At 37.8% G+C, this 19,279-nt stretch overlaps 1 protein-coding gene across 3 annotated transcripts in view; it reads left to right on the forward strand.

The window, feature by feature from the left end:
- myo5b (myosin VB) overlaps positions 1-19,279 on the forward strand; it is a 75,603-nt gene that overhangs the window by 34,209 nt on the left and 22,115 nt on the right. For all 3 annotated transcript variants that reach the window (XM_058415712.1, XM_058415714.1, XM_058415713.1), the window contains exons 6-22: positions 1,289-1,432; positions 1,559-1,640; positions 2,494-2,601; positions 3,418-3,527; positions 4,557-4,822; positions 5,622-5,703; positions 6,071-6,211; positions 6,510-6,632; positions 9,138-9,221; positions 11,980-12,120; positions 12,225-12,322; positions 13,548-13,634; positions 14,758-14,866; positions 16,217-16,428; positions 17,327-17,483; positions 17,660-17,899; positions 18,583-18,819. In XM_058415712.1, coding sequence (XP_058271695.1) covers positions 1,289-1,432; positions 1,559-1,640; positions 2,494-2,601; positions 3,418-3,527; positions 4,557-4,822; positions 5,622-5,703; positions 6,071-6,211; positions 6,510-6,632; positions 9,138-9,221; positions 11,980-12,120; positions 12,225-12,322; positions 13,548-13,634; positions 14,758-14,866; positions 16,217-16,428; positions 17,327-17,483; positions 17,660-17,899; positions 18,583-18,819 — 2,421 coding nt within the window. The remainder of the gene's footprint in view (positions 1-1,288; positions 1,433-1,558; positions 1,641-2,493; positions 2,602-3,417; positions 3,528-4,556; positions 4,823-5,621; positions 5,704-6,070; positions 6,212-6,509; positions 6,633-9,137; positions 9,222-11,979; positions 12,121-12,224; positions 12,323-13,547; positions 13,635-14,757; positions 14,867-16,216; positions 16,429-17,326; positions 17,484-17,659; positions 17,900-18,582; positions 18,820-19,279) is intronic.

Genomic DNA, 19,279 nt, shown 5'->3' on the forward strand with positions numbered 1-19,279 from the left:
GCAGTATATTATAACCTGCAGAATGTAGTAGCGGGAGTAGATTTAAGATGATTGATGAGTAGTGTGTTTGAGGTGTAATAATAAAGATAGTGAACAAAATGGTGCTATTTTGTGGCGGAATATGGATGGATTTTTTTTTTTTTTTTTTTTAAGTTATTATTTTATCCCTATTGTTGACATTTGTCTGGAGATTAGCCCCTGGCACTTTTTCCCATGAAGAACATTCATTTCAGATGAAATCAATGTTAGCAATGTGTGATGAATCTGCTTTTCATTCTACGTAATAAGAGCAATACAGATACTTTAAAAAGTCATCTAACAAATTATAGGAAAATCATCGAATTATAGGAAAGTGATCAGTGATGTTTAAGTGGAGTGATGTGACCCGCAGTGTTTTATTTCTCTCACAATTTGCAATTCATTTATTTATTAGCTCCACCCTTATCTCTAAGCTCCAAAACATTTTTATTTATCATGTTCAGTGCTTTTTTTTTTTTACTGTATATCTCTATATTTGTTGTTTTTTTAATTTATGTAATATTTTATGACATTTAAGGTACATGATGTAATATGTCTCCTACATACCTGTGATTTGAACTAATATAGAAATTTAATCAACAATAATCAGATTTGAGAATCCAACAATACTCAGCTAGAAGGTTCATTGTTGTTTACTTGATTTCTTTAGTAATCTTTGGTCATACCTAAAGATAGCTTAAAACATAGACACGTAGTGCACCTTAAGGGATTTTTCATAGTAGCTACTGTGAGAGGAAGTGAACTGAATACAGCGAAATTAGAGCAGTCCTTGCAATTCTTATGTGATGTGGTGCAAACTATACATGCATTTTAACAAATGAAATAATGAAAAAAGGCAATAGTGATAAATTAGTTGATTATTGTAATGATGTATACTGTATAAATAAGTATGTAAATGCTATTTATATAGATATAAATATGATATTGTATAACAGTTGAACATTGCATATAATGAGAGGGTATTAACATGTCACGGGATGTAAACATGTCAAATAATATAGACTATAAAATGCAGCAGAGTGTAAACATACTGATTATATGTGAATAGACACATACAGAGGTATACAGAGAGTGCAAATTGATCATAATTACCGTAATACACCTTTTAATCAGGATGTTTGAACTGCTCAGCTGAAATGTGTTCTTAAAAATTGCTTACTGCAGCTTTAAGTTAATGTCTTTTTTTTTTTTTTAGTTTACTTTTACTGAGTGAGCATTATTTTTTACTCGCACCCGTTTTCCTTCACAGGCTATCGGAAATGCAAAGACGACGCGTAACGACAACAGCAGCCGTTTCGGAAAATACATCCAGATCGGCTTCGACAGGAGGTATCACATCATCGGCGCCAACATGCGCACCTATTTGCTGGAGAAATCCAGAGTGGTGTTTCAGGTGAGTGCGGTGTCTCAGGAAAGCTTTTAGCCTTAATTGTGTCTCTAACGCGATTCCATCAGCTCATCAGCACCTCTGCTGAATAAGACATTTCTCAGAGCGCTGAAGCCTGTGCTCTTTCTGCAGGCTGAGGATGAGAGGAACTACCACATCTTCTACCAGCTGTGTGCCTCTGCCTCGCAGCCCGAGTTCAAAGACCTGGCCTTGAGTGAGTAGCTCACTGACCTGCTGCTGTGTTAAACATTTCATTAATGAACGAATTCTCAAATAATTAATTAATAATCAAAATAATTCAAATGAAGTGTGCAGCTTTTATTTACTTTTACCTTCAAGTACACAATAATTAAGTCTTTCATAATGACCATTTGAGTGTACATATTTTTAGTCATGTGTGAAAAAAATATTAGTTAATGCAAGTGTTTATGTGGCCAAGACCCACCTACTTTCACAGAAAGATTTGACAGGCATTTAAAATGACCAACCACAGCATATACTTAACAATTATCTCATTACTCTCAGAAAATATAATTGAATCAGATTTTAGGCGATTTTTATGAATTTTATAGTCATGCTCACTTAGTTTGTTTTTCATTGTACAGTATAATTTATATATTCTGTATAAATGTCCATAAACTGTTTTATCCATTTAGTCATTTGGAAATTCCCTTAACGTTACATTTCCTTTAAGTAACCTTAGATTAAATGAATATCAGCATTATTGCATCATTGGTAATGAACACAATTAAAGCTTGTATTTACAAACATGATATTTGTTTGTTGTCTGATGGCAAAATAATAGCCAAAGCACCAATACTGTTGTTAATTACTTACATTTCCTAATGTTAATTAATGCCTTAAATACTGTCAACGTAAAGCTTTTCCATCTTTACTAGACTTTATCATCATCATCATCATCATCATCATCATCATCATCATGCAGGAAATGTTTCCTTCTTCAGACTTTGTCCAAATGTCTACATCTGTGTTTAACCTGTGTTCTAAGCCGAGTCCTTTCAGTGCTCTGATGGCTGTCACATATGAGGATGTTTTTTGGTTTGCAGCCTCTGCAGAAGACTTCACTTACACCTCACTCGGTCAGAACATCTTCATTCCAGGGGTCAATGATGCTGTGGACTTACAGAAGACACGGGAAGCCCTGACCATGCTGGGTAGGTGCTCATGCTTCTCTCATATATTTCAAAGTTACAGCATTTTCCAGACAAACAACTAGAGACAATGCTCAGACAAAACTAATATCCCTCTTGCATTCCTGTTTGCATTTGTATTTATACTATCAATGAGGAAGTCCTGTCAATCAAACACTGTGGGTGGGACTTTTTTTTGTGTAGGGATTGTGTTGCAGAGTGAGTGATGAAATCAGAGTAAACTGTTTAAAGACTATCCTACTATTCCTCTGGAAGCGCATTTGTGAGGTCAGGCACTGATGTTGGATGAAAAGGCCTGGCTCTCGGTCTCCGCTCTAATTCATCCCAAAGGTGTTCCGTCAGGTTGAGGTCAGGACTTTGGGCAGGCCAGTCAAGTTCCTCCACACAAATGTCTTGGTATGATGAAGCATTAAGAGTTCCTTTCACTGGAACTAAGGGGCTGAGCCCAACCCCTGAAAAACAGCACCTGAATTCAATGGGGTGTCCCAAAACATTTGGCAATATAGTGTATGTTAGAGCAGCCATAAACAATCATGCAACATCAACATCTTCTCTTTTTCTTGGTTTTGAACTTTGAGAAACCGGAAACAGCTGACTTTTCTGTTCAGAAGAAGCTTGCATTGAAAAAGTGCTGGCACTAGAGACTCCGTCAGTAAATGCTAAATGTCTCCACACTTTAAACCACCATATCAGCAGGATTTTTTTTTCAATCTATTCATCATTTGCTGTAGAAGTCTGGGAGAAAAGCGTAGTTGTGATTACTTCAGAATGAGTCACAGCCAACACAAATGGATTTACACACTGTGTATTGTTGTGCAGGTGTGAAGGAGAACCATCAGATGAGCATCTTCATGATAATTGCCTCCATCTTACACCTTGGCAATGTGGACATTGTTTCTGAGAGAGATGGAGAGTCATGCCACATCACTGTAAGTGCTCCCAGAGGATAGGACATTATCCTGTTTTACTACTGACTTTCAAGCAACTTTTTACTTATACTAGATTTAATTTCCTCTTTTAGAGCTTGCGTTAATTGGTTGGTTTTGTGGTTTTAACTATTATCCCAAAATATAGATGATTAGCTACGATATATTAAGATTGTACTGGAGCTAAGAAGCTAATGTAGCTAACCGGTAATGGAAACCAGCTGAGCATTGTGCACGCTTCTACCTTAAGCCATAATGAATCATTCTGTGTTTAAAAAAAAAATACCTGGTACTGTATGACACATTGTTATGTATACAAATGGACACAAGGATTTCTCCAAGCTAAAACTAGCTCATAGTTTTATAAACTGTTGTAATAGTTTGGGATCAGGGTAGAAGGTGTGGCCAATGTTGGAAGGCAGACGTTCACATTAGAAGTGATTTGAATGAGCATATGTGAGAAAGATATGTGTGAGGGTTTGGATATAATGAACACTAAAGAAGCAACCTTCAGAAACATAAAACTTGTGTTAGATGATCAGCAAACTTTGAGGTAAGAAGGTTCCAGGAAGTGTTTTTAATTTTAAAGAAAGTTGCTTTTAATCTGCCGCTGCTGGGCCCTTGAGCAAAACATCAACGGCCTAGTTGTGTAAATGAGATAAATGGATAAAGGCACCTTCCAAAAACCATAAATGCAGATGAAGTGTAGTACTGTCACTGTTTTTAAATGAGTTCTTTGAGGGCAAGAGGGCAAGAAGCCTTTATTATCGCCACACATACATTACAGTACAGTGGAATTCTTTTCTTCGCGTATCCCAGCTGAGGAAGTTGGGGTCAGAGCACAGGGGCAGCTATGATACAGCGCGGGAGGATTAAGGGCCTTGCTCAATTTCCCAACAGTGGAGCTTGGTGGTGTTGAGGCTTGAACCCCGATCAATACCCCAGAGCCTTAACCACTTGAGCCACCACTGCCCCTGAGTTAAACTAATAAACGGATGAAAAAAGTGACCAGTGTCTCTTTCTCTCTGACAGAGAAACGACCCTCACCTGGTTCATTTCTGCGAACTGCTGGGGATCGAGCGGGACCAGATGGAAAACTGGCTGTGCCGCCGAAAGTTAGCCACGGCAGCCGAGACCTACGTAAAGAACATGTCCCGAGCCCAGGCTTCTAACGCCCGTGACGCTCTGGCCAAGCACATATACGCTCATCTGTTCGACTGGATCGTGGAGCACATCAACAAAGCTCTACATACCTCCTCCAAACAGCACTCCTTCATCGGGGTGTTGGATATCTACGGGTAATTCTGCTTCCAATGGCTTTTAATAGCTTTAGAAACTAAAACATTTAGAAATGTGTGAAGCCTCACTGGCCTCAGGTCAACAAAGTTGGATTAGAGATTGTAACTTCGTGTTGCTAAGTGAAGATGTGCACAGTTATTGTGTGCAGCTCCAGCTGTTTCTTTTTTTTGTTTGTTTGTTCTTTTTCCTTATTTCAATACTATTGACTAGGGTCGTCCAGTTCTGCACTCTGAAACAGAAATGAAGCAGAATCACTGTTACTACCATGAAGGCCTTAAATTTTAAAGGTTTTAAATTCCAGCACATCCTGAAATATTTTGTTCCTGTAATTGCATAGGAATTTAATATGCAGGGATTTTTTTTTATTATTATTGGTGAAATGTTATGTCATGCTTTTTAATCCATTTGTAGTTACATTTAATGTTGTGGAGCATCTGTGGAAGGAAACAAGTTATTTCCTGTTCTGAAATTTCCTGTTATTGCTACTAGTGTCTATAAAAGTGGTCTCTTCATCCCTTTCTCAATATTAGAATTTGTTTTATAAGAATGTTTTATAAAAATAAAGGTTATCATTGTTTTTCTCATAGCTATCGTTTATCCTTAACAATAGACAGATGCTTGACAAATTAAAGGAAAATCTAGGAAGGGACTTTTTGTAAGCCTGCTTTTGTTAAATATGTACGATTTAAATTTATATTTTTTTTATAAGGTAAGAGTTGAAGTTTTGGTATTATGCTTTGTTTGTGTTTTTGTATATTTTGCAGTCTAAATCTAACAGCCATTCTCGTGTCTTAATAGATTCGAAACGTTTGAGATTAACAGCTTCGAGCAATTCTGCATCAACTATGCCAACGAGAAACTTCAGCAACAATTCAACTCTGTAAGTAACAGACAAGATGGCTGCCTTTTCTCTTTTTTATTTCTCTAGGGATATACCGATCTACGCAGATCAGGATCAGTGATTTTAGCATATTATCTGATACACATTTTATGGCGTGACATGTTTTTTTGATTGAGATCTTGCAAACATTTGAATGGCCTTTGCATATCTTACATTGCAGGTGTTGGTACATGATCATTACCAGGAATAGGCTGATGCTTATAGCTGGATTATGCATATTGTGTCAAAAAATGATCAGATCGGTTCATTCCTGTATCAGTGCATTACTATTATTTAGGACGTGTTCAGTTATAGACATTGAACGAGAAATGGTCCTCATTAAATCTTTTCATTTGAATTCTCGCAGCATGTGTTTAAACTGGAGCAAGAAGAATACATGAAGGAGCAAATCCCATGGACACTCATCGACTTTTACGACAACCAGCCTTGCATTGACCTAATCGAGGCTAAGCTCGGTATCCTGGACCTACTGGATGAGGAGTGCAAGGCCAGTTCTTATTCTCCAGATTCTCATTTATAAGCTGAAAACATTTTACCAGATAAAAGCATATCATGCAGAAGGTTACTCATGTATACCTCATTTACATTTCATCTCCTTTGAAAATAAATAGATGTATTTATTAATTCAGTGTTATAATTAAGGAATGGATGTTTTAATTTATTAATTGCAGTCTACCGTGAGAGATCCCTGAAAGTGTAAATGATTTGGAATAGCATCAAACAAGAAAGCCGGAGGTTTTGTCTGAACCCTTGGTGTCCTCACTCGTCCTCTTCTCGCCTCACAGGTACCTAAAGGAACAGATCAGAACTGGGCGCAGAAGCTCTACAGCCGCCACTCAAGCAGCGAGCACTTCGAGAAGCCAAGAATGTCCAACACGTCGTTCATCGTGGTGCACTTCGCTGATAAGGTGGGTTAGGTTCGGATACAATCATCTCGAAGTTGGAGCGGTCTGGAAAATTCAGTTTGGCTTGTAGAACATGCCTCGGTTATCTCGCATTACAGTAAACCACGGCGAAAAACAATATTACACGCTTGGGGAAAATTGTTCCTCAAGGGTTATTTGGGGGTGGTGAACAATTCCAGGTTTCCATGGGAACCTGTTCTCAAAGGGAATCCGTGTTGTAGGGTTCTACATAAAACATTGCATCGTTCCTTGCAGGCATGGGAGTGGCAAGAGACGTCAAACTTACAACAGAACTGGAACTGAATATAAGGTGTAACATTGCACTTCAGTAGTAATAGTAGATGGAGTTTAGCATAGTTTTGAGAGAAACAGAACATTCTCTCTGCTGGAGGAATTTGTCTAAAATACCAAAGAAATATAAATATAAATATGATACTATATATTGATTATTTTCCCATAGCAACCCAATATTGTAATTCTCTTCCACCACAACATTTAAAATGTTGATTCATTGAAGAATGACACACTAGTTTTTATCCTTTTATAGTTATGCTATAGGGCATCTACAAAACAGCTCTAAATAGCTTTATTCATTAATTTGTTTTTGCTTGTTTATACCACTCACCATCCACTTTATTAGGAACACCTGTGCACATGCACGATCATGCAGTTATCTAATGATAACGGCCAGTCGTGTAGAAGCAGCACAATGCATATACGGTCATGCAGATACAGGTCAAGAGCTTCAGTTAATGTTCACATCAAACATCAGAATAAGGGGAAAAAAAAGTGTGATTCACTGTTGCAGCAATTGTTCATAACAATTTCACATATTACAGTCTCTACATTTTACACAGAATGGTTCAAAAAACATCTTGTGAGTAGAGAGTCTGCAGGCTGAAACACTTTGTTGATGAGAGACACTTCATGCTTGATTGCCGTTTGGTTTGGCTTGTTTTCATGCTGCATATAATTGAGTAGGGTTAAAAACACATTTTTAAAACTCATTTACTGGTCAGAAATACAACGACAAAAAAGTAAACAAACCTTTACAAAGGATGCTGGGGATGTACCCGGATAATAAGCATGCTTTTGACATGATGATATGTCGAATGAAAGAGGCGGCACTATAGAACAGGATTGGGATATGTATCGCGTGTTATACAGATAAGGCACCATTAATATTGTACACACAGTATGTAGAAAGAAAGGGTAGACTGATAGATGGTTTAAGTGTCTTTTATTGTTTTTCCAAGCTAATATTGTATCAGAGCTCTGTAATCACCAGTTCATTTCTTACAAAGAGGTTGCATGTGAACATTGTGAAAGCCTCCGCAGTAATTATCTGACACACAGTAAGTCAGTAACTCCACCAAGAAGCATTATAAGCTGTTCTGCAGAGGCGTGTATTCCCATTATGACAAACACTATTCAGTTGCAAAACACCTCCACCTTGAAATGTACTTGCAAAAGATTTGTTTGTCATGAATGATGTTTTTCATCTGCAGCATCATTCTCCTTTTCCACTGAGGTGTTTTTTATGGATTTAAGAAAACACCTGTTTTCTCTGTCAACGCTGCCGTTCATCAAGAATCCAGAAAGGGCCCAAATGCCCAACGCTCGTCTTTTCCTCTCAACCCTAATTAACACACCTCACCCAGTTAATCAGTGAATCACAATATTAAAGTGAGGTGTGTCTGTGCTCGACTCTGCAGGAATGGGGCTGGGCAGCTCTGATGAAATAAAACAGGAACACAATTGTGATGTGTGGGCAAGGCTACGCAGTCCTTTTACATTGTAGTAAAGGTCTGTTTACACTACTACTGATACAAGGAGGTTTGACCTTGGAGATTCAACCTTCCATCTATCTTCAGTACAGCTTATCCTACATATGGTCGTGGGGAACCTGGAGTCTGTGCTAGGGGAATCTACACAAAGCCGCACAACACTTTGTCTGGGCGGCCAGTCCGGAGCAGAGCACAATCTCTCACACTCATTTAATTTAGAGACAATATTCAGCTTACTGTGGTAGTCTTGGAACTGGTGGAGGAAACTAGATTGCTCAGAGGAAACCCCCAAAGCACAGAAAGAACATACTAACTCCATGCACTAACTCCAGGCAGGAACTGAACCCCTAACTCCAGAGGTGTAAGGCTAACATGCTAACCTCTAAGCCACCTGCATGCCCCTGATGGCAATGATTTAGTTCAATGATTCACGTCAGTATTTTTCATGATTTATGACGCATCTATGGGATGTGTAGCTTCCAAAATTCTCCCTGCACCACCTGCAGTAGAAGCCCACTGTAAAAATACTAACAGATGAGTAATTATATTTCAATTAATAGAAAAGTGACAGATTTTCAATGCATATAGTGCAGGATCTGTCTAAAGAGTCTAAACATTGTTAAGATAAAAAGTTTATTTTTATGGACTGACTACAAAAAATCCAAGATGAGATATGAGAATTTTTTGGCATGTTTATATACATGTTGATTTGCTGTTCCAGGTCGAGTATCAGTGTGACGGCTTCCTGGAAAAGAACAGAGACACCGTGTATGAAGAACAGATCAACATCCTGAAAGCCAGCAAGGTGAAGCAACATGTCCCAGTAAAGCTTTCTGAAGTATTTTGGTTATCATCAACACTTTTATTCAAAATTACACAATTTCATTGGAAGCAGCTGATTAGGGGTAAAATTTGTCAATGTTAAATATCTTGCATGTGTAATTGTCAATCTACTAGTATTTTCTTTCTTTCTTTCTTTCTTTCTTTCTTTCTTTCTTTCTTTCTTTCTTTCTTTCTTTCTTTCTTTCTTTCTTTCGTTCTTTCGTTCTTCCGTTCTTTCTTTCTTCCTATCTGTCTCTGTCTATCTTTCTCTTCCCTTCCTTCCTTCCTTCCTTCCTTCCTTCCTTCCCTCCTGTCTGTCTGTCTGTCTGTCTGTCTTTCTTTCGTTCTTCCGTTCTTTCTTTCTTCCTATCTGTCTCTGTCTATCTTTCTCTTCCCTTCCTTCCTTCCTTCCTTCCTTCCTTCCTTCCTTCCTTCCTTCCTTCCCTCCTGTCTGTCTGTCTGTCTGTCTGTCTTTCTTTTGTTCTTCCATTCTTTCTTTCTTCCTGTCTGTCTCTGTCTATCTTTCTCTTCCCTTCCTTCCTTCCCTCCTGTCTGTCTGTCTGTCTTTCTTTCGTTCTTCCATTCTTTCTTTCTTCCTGTCTGTCTATCTGTCTATCTGTCTATCTGTCTATCTTTCTCTTCCCTTCCTTCCTTTCTTTCTTTCTTTCTTTCTTTCTTTCTTTCTTTCTTTCTTTCTTTCTTTCTTTCTTTCTTTCTTTCTTCCTGTCTGTATGTCTTGTATGTCTTTTTTTCCTCTTTCCTTTCTTTCTTTCTTTCTCTTCCCTTCCTTCCTTCCTTCCTTCCTTCCTTCCTTCCTTCATTCATTCCTCTGTCTGTCTGTCTTTCTTTCTTTCTTTCTTTCTTTCTTTCTTTCTTTCTTTCTTTCTTTCTTTCTTTCTTTCTTTCTTTCTTTCTTCCTTTCATTCTTTCTTTCTTCCTGTCTGTATGTCTTGTATGTCTTTTTTTCCTCTTTCCTTTCTTTCTTTCTCTTCCCTTCCTTCCTTCCTTCCTTCCTTCCTTCCTTCCTTCCTTCATTCATTCCTGTCTGTCTGTCTGTCTGTCTGTCTTTCTTTCTTTCTTTCTTTCTTTCTTTCTTTCTTTCTTTCTTCCTGTCTGTATGTCTTGTATGTCTTTTTTTCCTCTTTCCTTTCTTTCTTTCTTTCTTTCTTTCTTTCTTTCTTTCTTTCTTTCTTTCTTTCTTTCTTTCTTTCTTTCTTCCTGTCTGTATGTCTTGTGTCTTTTTTTCCTCTTTCCTTTCTTTCTTTCTTTCTTTCTTTCTTTCTTTCTTTCTTTCTTTCTTTCTTTCTTTCTTCCTTCCTGTCTGTATGTCTTGTATGTCTTTTTTTTCCTCTTTCCTTTCTTTCTTTCTTTCTCTTCCCTTCCTTCCTTCCTTCCTTCCTTCCTTCCTTCCTTCATTCATTCCTGTCTGTCTGTCTGTCTTTCTTTCTTTCTTTCTGTCTTTCTTTCTTTCTTTCTGTCTTTCTTTCTTTCTTTCTTTCTTTCTTTCTTTCTTTCTTTCTTTCTTTCTTTCTTTCTTTCTTTCTTTCTTTCTTTCTTTCTTTCTCTTCCCTTCCTTCCTTCCTTCCTTCCTTCCTTCATTCATTCCTGTCTGTCTGTCTGTCTTTCTTTCTTTCTTTCTTTCTTTCTTTCTTTCTTTCTTTCTTTCTTTCTTTCAATATCATATTCTCTGTTTAATGTTTGAGATGGTAGGGTGTGTCTCCAGAGTTGGTCTTAGAATTCAGTGCAGCATCCCTACGTCTAGCCTTAAAGCAGGGGAAAGATTCCAAATCCCTGAAGGTCACAACAGAGTCATCTGTAATAAGGAGCTTTGGAGCAGTTCTGCTTATCAGTCTTCAGCTTGCTACAGATCTGAAAGACACAGCAGTAGTCAGATGTTGCAATATCTGGGCAACCTTGATGCCTTCCTTTGAGTGCGGCCATGTTTAAGCTGGGCGTGGCACATGCAGCAGACTCAGTTATAGAATCAATACATCTGGATTAATATTCAGATCCCCTGTAATTTGGAAGGAGTTAAACACTGGTAAATAATCTGTAGCATGTGATCACACTGAAGTTGATTCTTTTCCAGTAATTGTGTCAAAGTGTTATATTCTTCGTATACCTCAGCGATTTGTAGACTATTACAGATTTGTTGTACATATTATCAGTTTATAGTTGAGTTTAATTGGAAGCAAAATTCCTAAGAAACCACACAGCACAAAAACTACTCTGTCTCTGTCAGAAAACATTACAGCTTTTCCTCTGAATGTTTATAAAGCGCCGACACTAAATACTCCTTCAGGATGTTAATAAATGTCTCTTTCTAAAAAGCTTCACTATAACAACAATTATTTGTTTATGTGGAGCATATGTCATAGACGACTGCTCAAGTTCTCTGCAGTTTCTGCCTTCAAAGCTACAGCGAAGACGGATAACCTCTTCATCGGCAGAGTTAAATCAATCTTTATTTCATAGCGGCACAGAAAGTGCCTTAAGCAATACTTTTTTTCTGTAATAAAGAAAGAGGCTGGAAAGTATTTAAGTGGTTATATGGATGTTGTATATCATATTTCTCACTTATTAATGCATTTCAGATCATTACCACTGATGATAAATGGTTGAATATTTCAGTATGTGGCAGCATCATGGTGTGCTCCAGATCTACTGCAACCCGATGACTAGACTGCTGTACATTTGTTGCTGAACTCTTGAGCATTGTGCTATGTTTGTTCCTTCCTCAGTTTCCAATGGTGGCAGATCTCTTCCAAGAAGACAAAGGAGCTTCTAGTTCAACAGGCAAAGCCTCCAAGATCAACGTACGTCCCGCTAAACCCATGCCCAAAAGCCACAACCGTGAACACCGCAAAACTGTAGGCACCCAGGTGAGGCTCTGAGTAATTACACTTGGATTCATTCAGATTAGTTGAGACGTTAAAAGTCCGGACTTTTTGTGTTTATACTACATTTATATCTCCCTCTTCTCTAGTTTCGGAGTTCCTTACATCTGTTGATGGAGACTCTGAATGCTACAACTCCACACTATGTACGCTGCATAAAACCCAACGACCTTAAAGAAGCCTTTGTGTAAGTTGCTTGATTTTTTGTCTTGAATGCTTGACTTAATCAGATCATTAAAGTAGATATAAAAATTGTCCAGCTTTAATGTGATCTAGATATAGTGGAAAATAATTAGAAATGTTTTAGGATAAAATAAAGAAAAACAGCTTGGTTACACAAGTGTGCACATCTATTAGCTAATAGTTTGTTTTAAACGGCTTTGGATTATAATACAGCAGTTATTTTGGGTAAGAGTTTACCAACTTGGAACATCTTATTTTTTTTGTCATTTTATTTCACTGTTCTTCAAAAAAAATTGCTCCAGATCTGTCAAATTACAAGGAGATCTTTTGTACACAGCCCTCTGGCGTTTTTGATTAGATTTAGGTCTAGGATCTGACTGGGTCATTCCAGGATCTTCATCTTCATCATTTCTTTTTTTTTTTTTTTTGACTTGGATTTGTGCTTTGGGTCGCAATCATGCTGGAAGATGAAATTTTTCTTCATGCTCAGCTGTTTAATAACAGATTGTAGGTTTTGTGCTAAAGTAGATTGGAACTTTCTCTGCTCTATAAAGAGTAAAACCCCAGTCCTAGCTAAAGAGAAGCATCTCCATAGTATGATTCTGCCACCACCTTTCTTTAACATCCATGTGTTGTTCTTTTGTTGCTAAATCGTTTCGTTTTAGTTTATTGTAAGAAATGAAATGAAAAGGTTTTGTGAGGACGTTTGGTTATTATTTTTAGAGGTATTTCAAGATGCTGTATACTCTGAGAGGATACCTGCTCAAATTCTTCCTTGTTGTGTAAACTCTACATTACCCTCTTCACGATTGTGTGTTTAAATCTCTAAGGGGCTCGGTCTTGTGTTGTTTGTCCCTCCTGCACATTTTTGAAGACAAGAGCCTCTTCATGAAGCTTAAATTGAGAACGGTTTCTAAGTCACATGCTGCGAGGGCTCTCACAAACAGAAAGGAGCTCTATTCAGTGCTCTGAGTCAGTCGAGCTCAATGTGCTTGAGTATCTGAGAGTCTGCAGCTTTCTACATGCCTCTCTCACTAGACACATGTACCATGCTCACTGAAAAGTTAAGGTAGGGTTTCCATCTTGGAGCATCCTGGATTGTTTTTGAGTTTGAGTTTTGTGAGTAAATGTGTTAAGCTGTTTATTTATGTCTCTATTGGTGATCAATGTTTATTTCTGTATAATTGTTGATAAGTACTGGGCTCATGGTTTTGTTGATTCTTGTGCAGGTTTGACTCTAAAAGAGCCGTCCAGCAGCTACGAGCATGTGGTGTTCTGGAGACCATTCGCATCAGCGCTGCAGGATATCCATCCAGGTTACACACACATATTTTTTTCTTGCAAGTCAATTCTAATGAGTAGTCTACCAGTCTCGCCACCGCCACTTAAAGCTTGCTCATTAAGGAATAAATGTTAGGGATAAATATTAACTTAACTTTATCTTTTTTTTATTTTATGTTTCTGTACATCTGTAAAGCTGCTTTGAGACAGTGTCCAGTGTTATAATGAATTGAATTGAACACTAACTTTACCAAATTCTCTGCACAGCCTAAATTTCCCTTTGATTTTATTTACTTACCTAAGTAATAAAGCACATCAAGACATGCTGTTATAGTAAAACGGTTGTGTGAGGTCGTCTGTTGAGCAGCAGATCTTACTAAATTGAAGTGAATTGTTTTTGTTTGTTTAGTTGATAAGTAAGGAAATGAAATCTTGCTGGTGTGCTGTTACAGGACATTAATCAACAACAGGGAGCTGGGATGTGACCCAATGCAAAGCTCATGCTACTACTGTTCGGCACATCCTAAAGTGTTTTATTCCTCTTATACCACAGCAGTTTTCCACGGGATAAAATCATTCAGTAGTTAAACTATTATCATTTTTTGGTTGCAAATAATGTTTTGGAAAATCCATGAAACAAGTTAGCTCATGTTTTCACTTATGCTGAAGCAGCTATAAAGAAACAATCATTCATTTATCATGGGGGGGGGCATTAATGAGGCAGAAATTCAGAGAAAGGGTTAGTTTTACCAACCAAACATTTCTTCTCTTCCTATAACTGCACATCCTAAAATGTTTCATTCCTCTTATACCCACATCAGTTACATTATTTAAAACTGCACTAAAGACTGCCATGTCACATCTTTCATCCATTTTATAGTTCTGTTTAATGTTGTTGAACATCTGTGAAACAAATGATCACTTCCAACAGCTATATGCACAGCTTGTTGCTTAGAAACCAGCTCTCTGTCCTGTAGACTGTGCCAAAAAACAGCTTCACCTCAGACTGTGAAAAAGAAGGAGCATCCTACCTCATGTTTAAAGACTTTTTTTTTATGCGAAGCATCAAGTCGTTGTGAATAACCTGTTAAAACAATAAGGTAATTTGAACCCTCTTACACTCTAATACTTACTGATGTGTAACAACTCTCATTTCAGGTGGACGTACCCAGATTTCTTTAACAGATACCGGGTGCTGATGAAGAAGAAAGATGTGACTGCTGATAAGAAGCTGGTGTGCAGAAACCTGCTGGAGACGTTGGTCAAGGTAACCCTTTCTAGCTTTCACTTCCCCCTTATACACTGACGCCGAGACGTTAATGTACATAAAGCATCCACACGATTTCCTTTACTCTTCTAACTGTCTGATTTGAAAGCGAATGGGAGATGTAGTGAGATGTAGTGTAGTGATTCATTCATACTCAGTTTCTCCCCCAGCCTCTGAGCAATCCTCTGTAAAATATGACACATGCTAGTCCAAATCCGTTCATGTTTTTTTTTTTTTGTTTGTTTGTTTTGTTTTTGGACACGATGCCGCTTGTGCCGTTTTCAAAATATCATCGTTCATCCGAGCAATATCAATAAATTTTAATCTGTGAACTCCACTGCCCTTGCTTCAGCGAGTTCTCTAATGGCTTTAGCTTCCTTAGCTCAGCACTTCCACGCTTGGCGTCATCCAAAAGCAGAGAGCCGGATGAAAAAAAAACAAACATGGCTTCTTAGGATATCAGGATGAGGAGATGAGGGGATGCATGAGCAGAGGTTCTTAAGCTCTCGCACGGATATGTTCATTTCTCTAAGCAATTTGGGTTCATTTGTTTTTATTAGATTTGCAAACAGGAGATGGGACACGGGTATAAAGCAGTTGATGACCATGAAACTCGTATCTTATGTAAACTATACTGAACATTTACAGTCCCTCCTTACTGAGAAATGTATTTGTAAGCAGTCAACAATCATATGTTTTATGGTTTATTCAAATTAGTAGTAGTTCTGTAGTTGTTTACTATCGTCAATTCAAGCCGTTTTCTGTTTAAAAAGAAGTTGCATAGCATCAAAAATTTTTTGCTGTAACATTCACGCTCTGAAATACTGGAATCACTCCTAGAGGAGACATTTACCTTAAGGTGTCTCCAGTGAGATAGGACACTTTAATGCTTACAACGCTTTATGGGTTTAAACTAGGGCTAAAAAATTTGATTAACTTTAACTGAGAAAAAAAACAGAGGCTGATGAGGGAAGCAGTGTTTATAGCTGCAATACTGTAAGAGATAACAGGAACTTGCTAATTATTATAGTATAAGAGGAATAAGTCACATTGCGATGTGCTGCTATGCCATGCTGTCATTGATTATTTCTCTACATCTCAAGTCCTTTTTTATTAGTAAGAACGTCTTGATTGTTAGCGATTCCTTACTCTTGCAGGACAGATGGCACTTGTTCAGTCTGAGGTTGACATACACACATTGCATTTGTTTTTGCATACTCAAAGGTTTAATTTATGAAGGTAAAGATGGCATCAAAAATTATATTATAGATTTTTTTTGTGTTTTAATTAATTAATTAATCAATCAATCAATTTTATTTATTTATTTATTTATTTCCATCCTCCATCCAGGATCCAGATAAGTTCCAGTTCGGAAAGACTAAGATCTTCTTCCGAGCCGGTCAGGTGGCGTACCTCGAGAAGCTCCGAGCCGACAAGTTCCGTTACGCCTGCATTAAGATGCAGAAGACAGTGCGAGGATGGCTGCAGAGGAGACGCTACCAGAAGATACGCAAGTCGGTCATCTTGCTGCAGAGATACGGCCGTGGCTTCCTGGCACGCAGGTGAGGAGACTCAGGTGTTTGAGTACGGATAGATTTAGATCCCCTTGTAGCAAACCTGGGGCCAAGGCAAGAAAAAACTTTCGAGACGAAACGAGAAAGAAACCTTGAGAGGAAGCAGACTCACAGAAAACCCATCCTCTACTGTGGATAAATCATTAGAATATACAGATGAATAAATGTGTTGAACAGATGGTCAGTAAGAGAAGACTGGGAATAATGTGTGTGATTCCAGCAGCAGGTTTTAGGTACTAGTCTAGAGTGTTTGCAACTCTCTCAGCCTCTCACTCTCTCTGTCATTCTCTCTCTTCCTTTTTCTCATCTCCTTCTCTCTCCCTCTTCTTTTTTTTTTTTTAACTTCTCTCTCATCTTCTTTGTTTCTTAGTCACTTTTACTATGTTTTCATATACTCCATTTTGTTCTCTCTCTCATTCTTTCTCAATCATTTTTCTCTTTTCTGTTTCACATTTATTCTCTCTCATCTTCCGTTCTCTCTCTCCTTCTCTCTTGTTCTCCCTCAAGCTCATTCTCTCTCATGTTTTCTGTCTTCTTCTCTTCCATCTTCTCTCTAACTTTTACTCGCTCTTGTTCTCTCTTATGTCATCGTGCTCTCTGTCTAATTCTCCCTCATGTACCCTTTCTCCCATGTTCTATCTCACATGCTCTGTCTTTTTCCCTTCTCGTTCACGTTTTCTGTTCTTTACATTCTTCTTCTTACCACGTTGTTTTGTTCCCATTTGTGTTCTTTTTCATGTTCTCTTTCTTGTCGTCTGTCTCATGCTCTGTTCTCTCATGCGCTCTTTCTTTTCCTCCCTCATTCCTGCTCATGTTCTCTTTCACCCTTGTTACGGTGTTGTCTTGTTTTTCTACAATGACCTCTCTCCAACTTTGTGTCTTTCAGGTATGCAGAACAGTTGCGTCTTACACGAGCAGCTCTTATCTGTCAGAAGCAGTACAGGATGGTGAGGGTCCGGAGTGCGTATCTGGTCATTCGCAAGGCAACGATCACCATCCAGGCCTTCACACGGGGCATGTTCACACGCCGCCTGTACCACGAGGTGCCACACTTTGAAGATTGTTTCTCTTTACTTCTGTCCTATTTACTGCTCTCTCTATATCTCTCTTTCTCAGTACAGTGTGCTCTGCATGTGCTTTTTGTGGGTTCACACTCACTCTACAGTATAAATTTTCTCAAATATATATATTTATTTCTTTTTCCTCTCAACCTATTCAGTACCTGCTTCACCACAAGGCCAGTATCATCCAGAGAACCATGCGTGGATGGATGCAGAGGAGGAAGTTCGTCCGTGCCCGAAACGCTGCGGTGGTGCTGCAGTGCGCTTACAGGCGCGTACATGCCAAGCAACAGTTGAAACAGCTGAAGATCGAAGCCCGGTCAGCAGAACACTTCAAGAATCTCAACGTCGGCATGGAGAATAAGATCGTCCAGCTTCGGAGAAAGATGGACGATCAGGTAGAGTGCTCAGGACACTCAAAATCCATAAACAGAGTTGCCAGTTTATCTATATTTATTGTAGAGGTTTTTTACCAAATCTTATGATCCAGTTTTTTTAGTTCAAATCCATTGAAGGGCTGTCTGAACAAATGCTTCAGTTGAAAAGATTAGGCATGAGGAATATCTGACACCATGTGCAAAGCAGTTAATATGATCAACATGTGCTACATTTAAATAGGTACCTAGAAATAGTGCAGAATCTTGAATATTAAATTTTTAATATTCAAATATATTATTATATATTATAATTTAATAATATTATAATTTAATATTATATTTAATATTAAATTTTTAATATTCAAATAATATAATAATAATATTTAAAATATTTATTTTAAATATTAAAAATTCTAAAATTCTCCAATTTTAAATGAAAAAATAATCCTATAAATAAGCAATAAAAAAATAAATACAAATAAATGAATTAATTAAAAACAAACACTTTACACCAAAAATGCTGGTGCACATGAATAAAACTAGAACCATACAGTAGAGACTAACACATCTGCAATTTTTTTTTTTTTAATAGTTCCACCGATGCTGATTAAAAAATCTGAGTCATTTATCAACTATATATCATTTCCTATAAGTTGACTTTTATAGGTGCTAAACTCTGAGCGGCTCATATTTGTTTTCTGCAGAAACTGGAGTATAAGGTGCAGAGTGAGAAACTGTCCGTGGCCAACACCGCCTTGGTCACGGAGGTCAGCAAGCTGCAGAAGGAGCTGGAGACGGCACGCACTCGTAAAGGCGAGACTACGACTCTGAGCTCACTGCAGGAAGAGTTGGAGAAACTGAGGGAGGAGCTACAGGAAGCATACACCCAGAGGAAGAAGCTGGAGGAGAAGCACAGCACTGAGAAACTGGGACTGGAACAGGTAAACAGTAAAGCTTAAGAAACAAGCTTTTGGCCTGGATTAATAAAGAACAACAGAAGAACTAAACACAGCTGTATACTGATTTTAGAGATCATAGGTTACTAATGTGCTTTTATTGGCTTTTCATAAATTCATGCAAATGGTGGTGATTTTTTCCGATATTAAAATGACTAAGATAAATTGGGTCACAAATTTAGTTAATCAAAAGCTGTTACATGATTTATTTTCTTTCTTTCTTTCTTTCTTTCTTTCTTTCTTTCTTTCTTTCTTTTTCTTTCTTTCTTTCTGTCTTTCTGTCTTTCTTTCTGTCTTTCTGTCTTTCTGTCTTTCTTTCTGTCTTTCTGTCTTTCTTTCTGTCTTTCTGTCTTTCTATCTAATGAGAAATGATAGTGAGTTTGGCTGCCAGTAGTTTTTCCCAGTTAGAAGAAGAAGAAGCCTTTATTAACACCACACAAACATT

Source organism: Hemibagrus wyckioides, linkage group LG18 (assembly GCF_019097595.1).
Source record: "Hemibagrus wyckioides isolate EC202008001 linkage group LG18, SWU_Hwy_1.0, whole genome shotgun sequence".
Lineage (NCBI taxonomy): Eukaryota > Metazoa > Chordata > Actinopteri > Siluriformes > Bagridae > Hemibagrus > Hemibagrus wyckioides.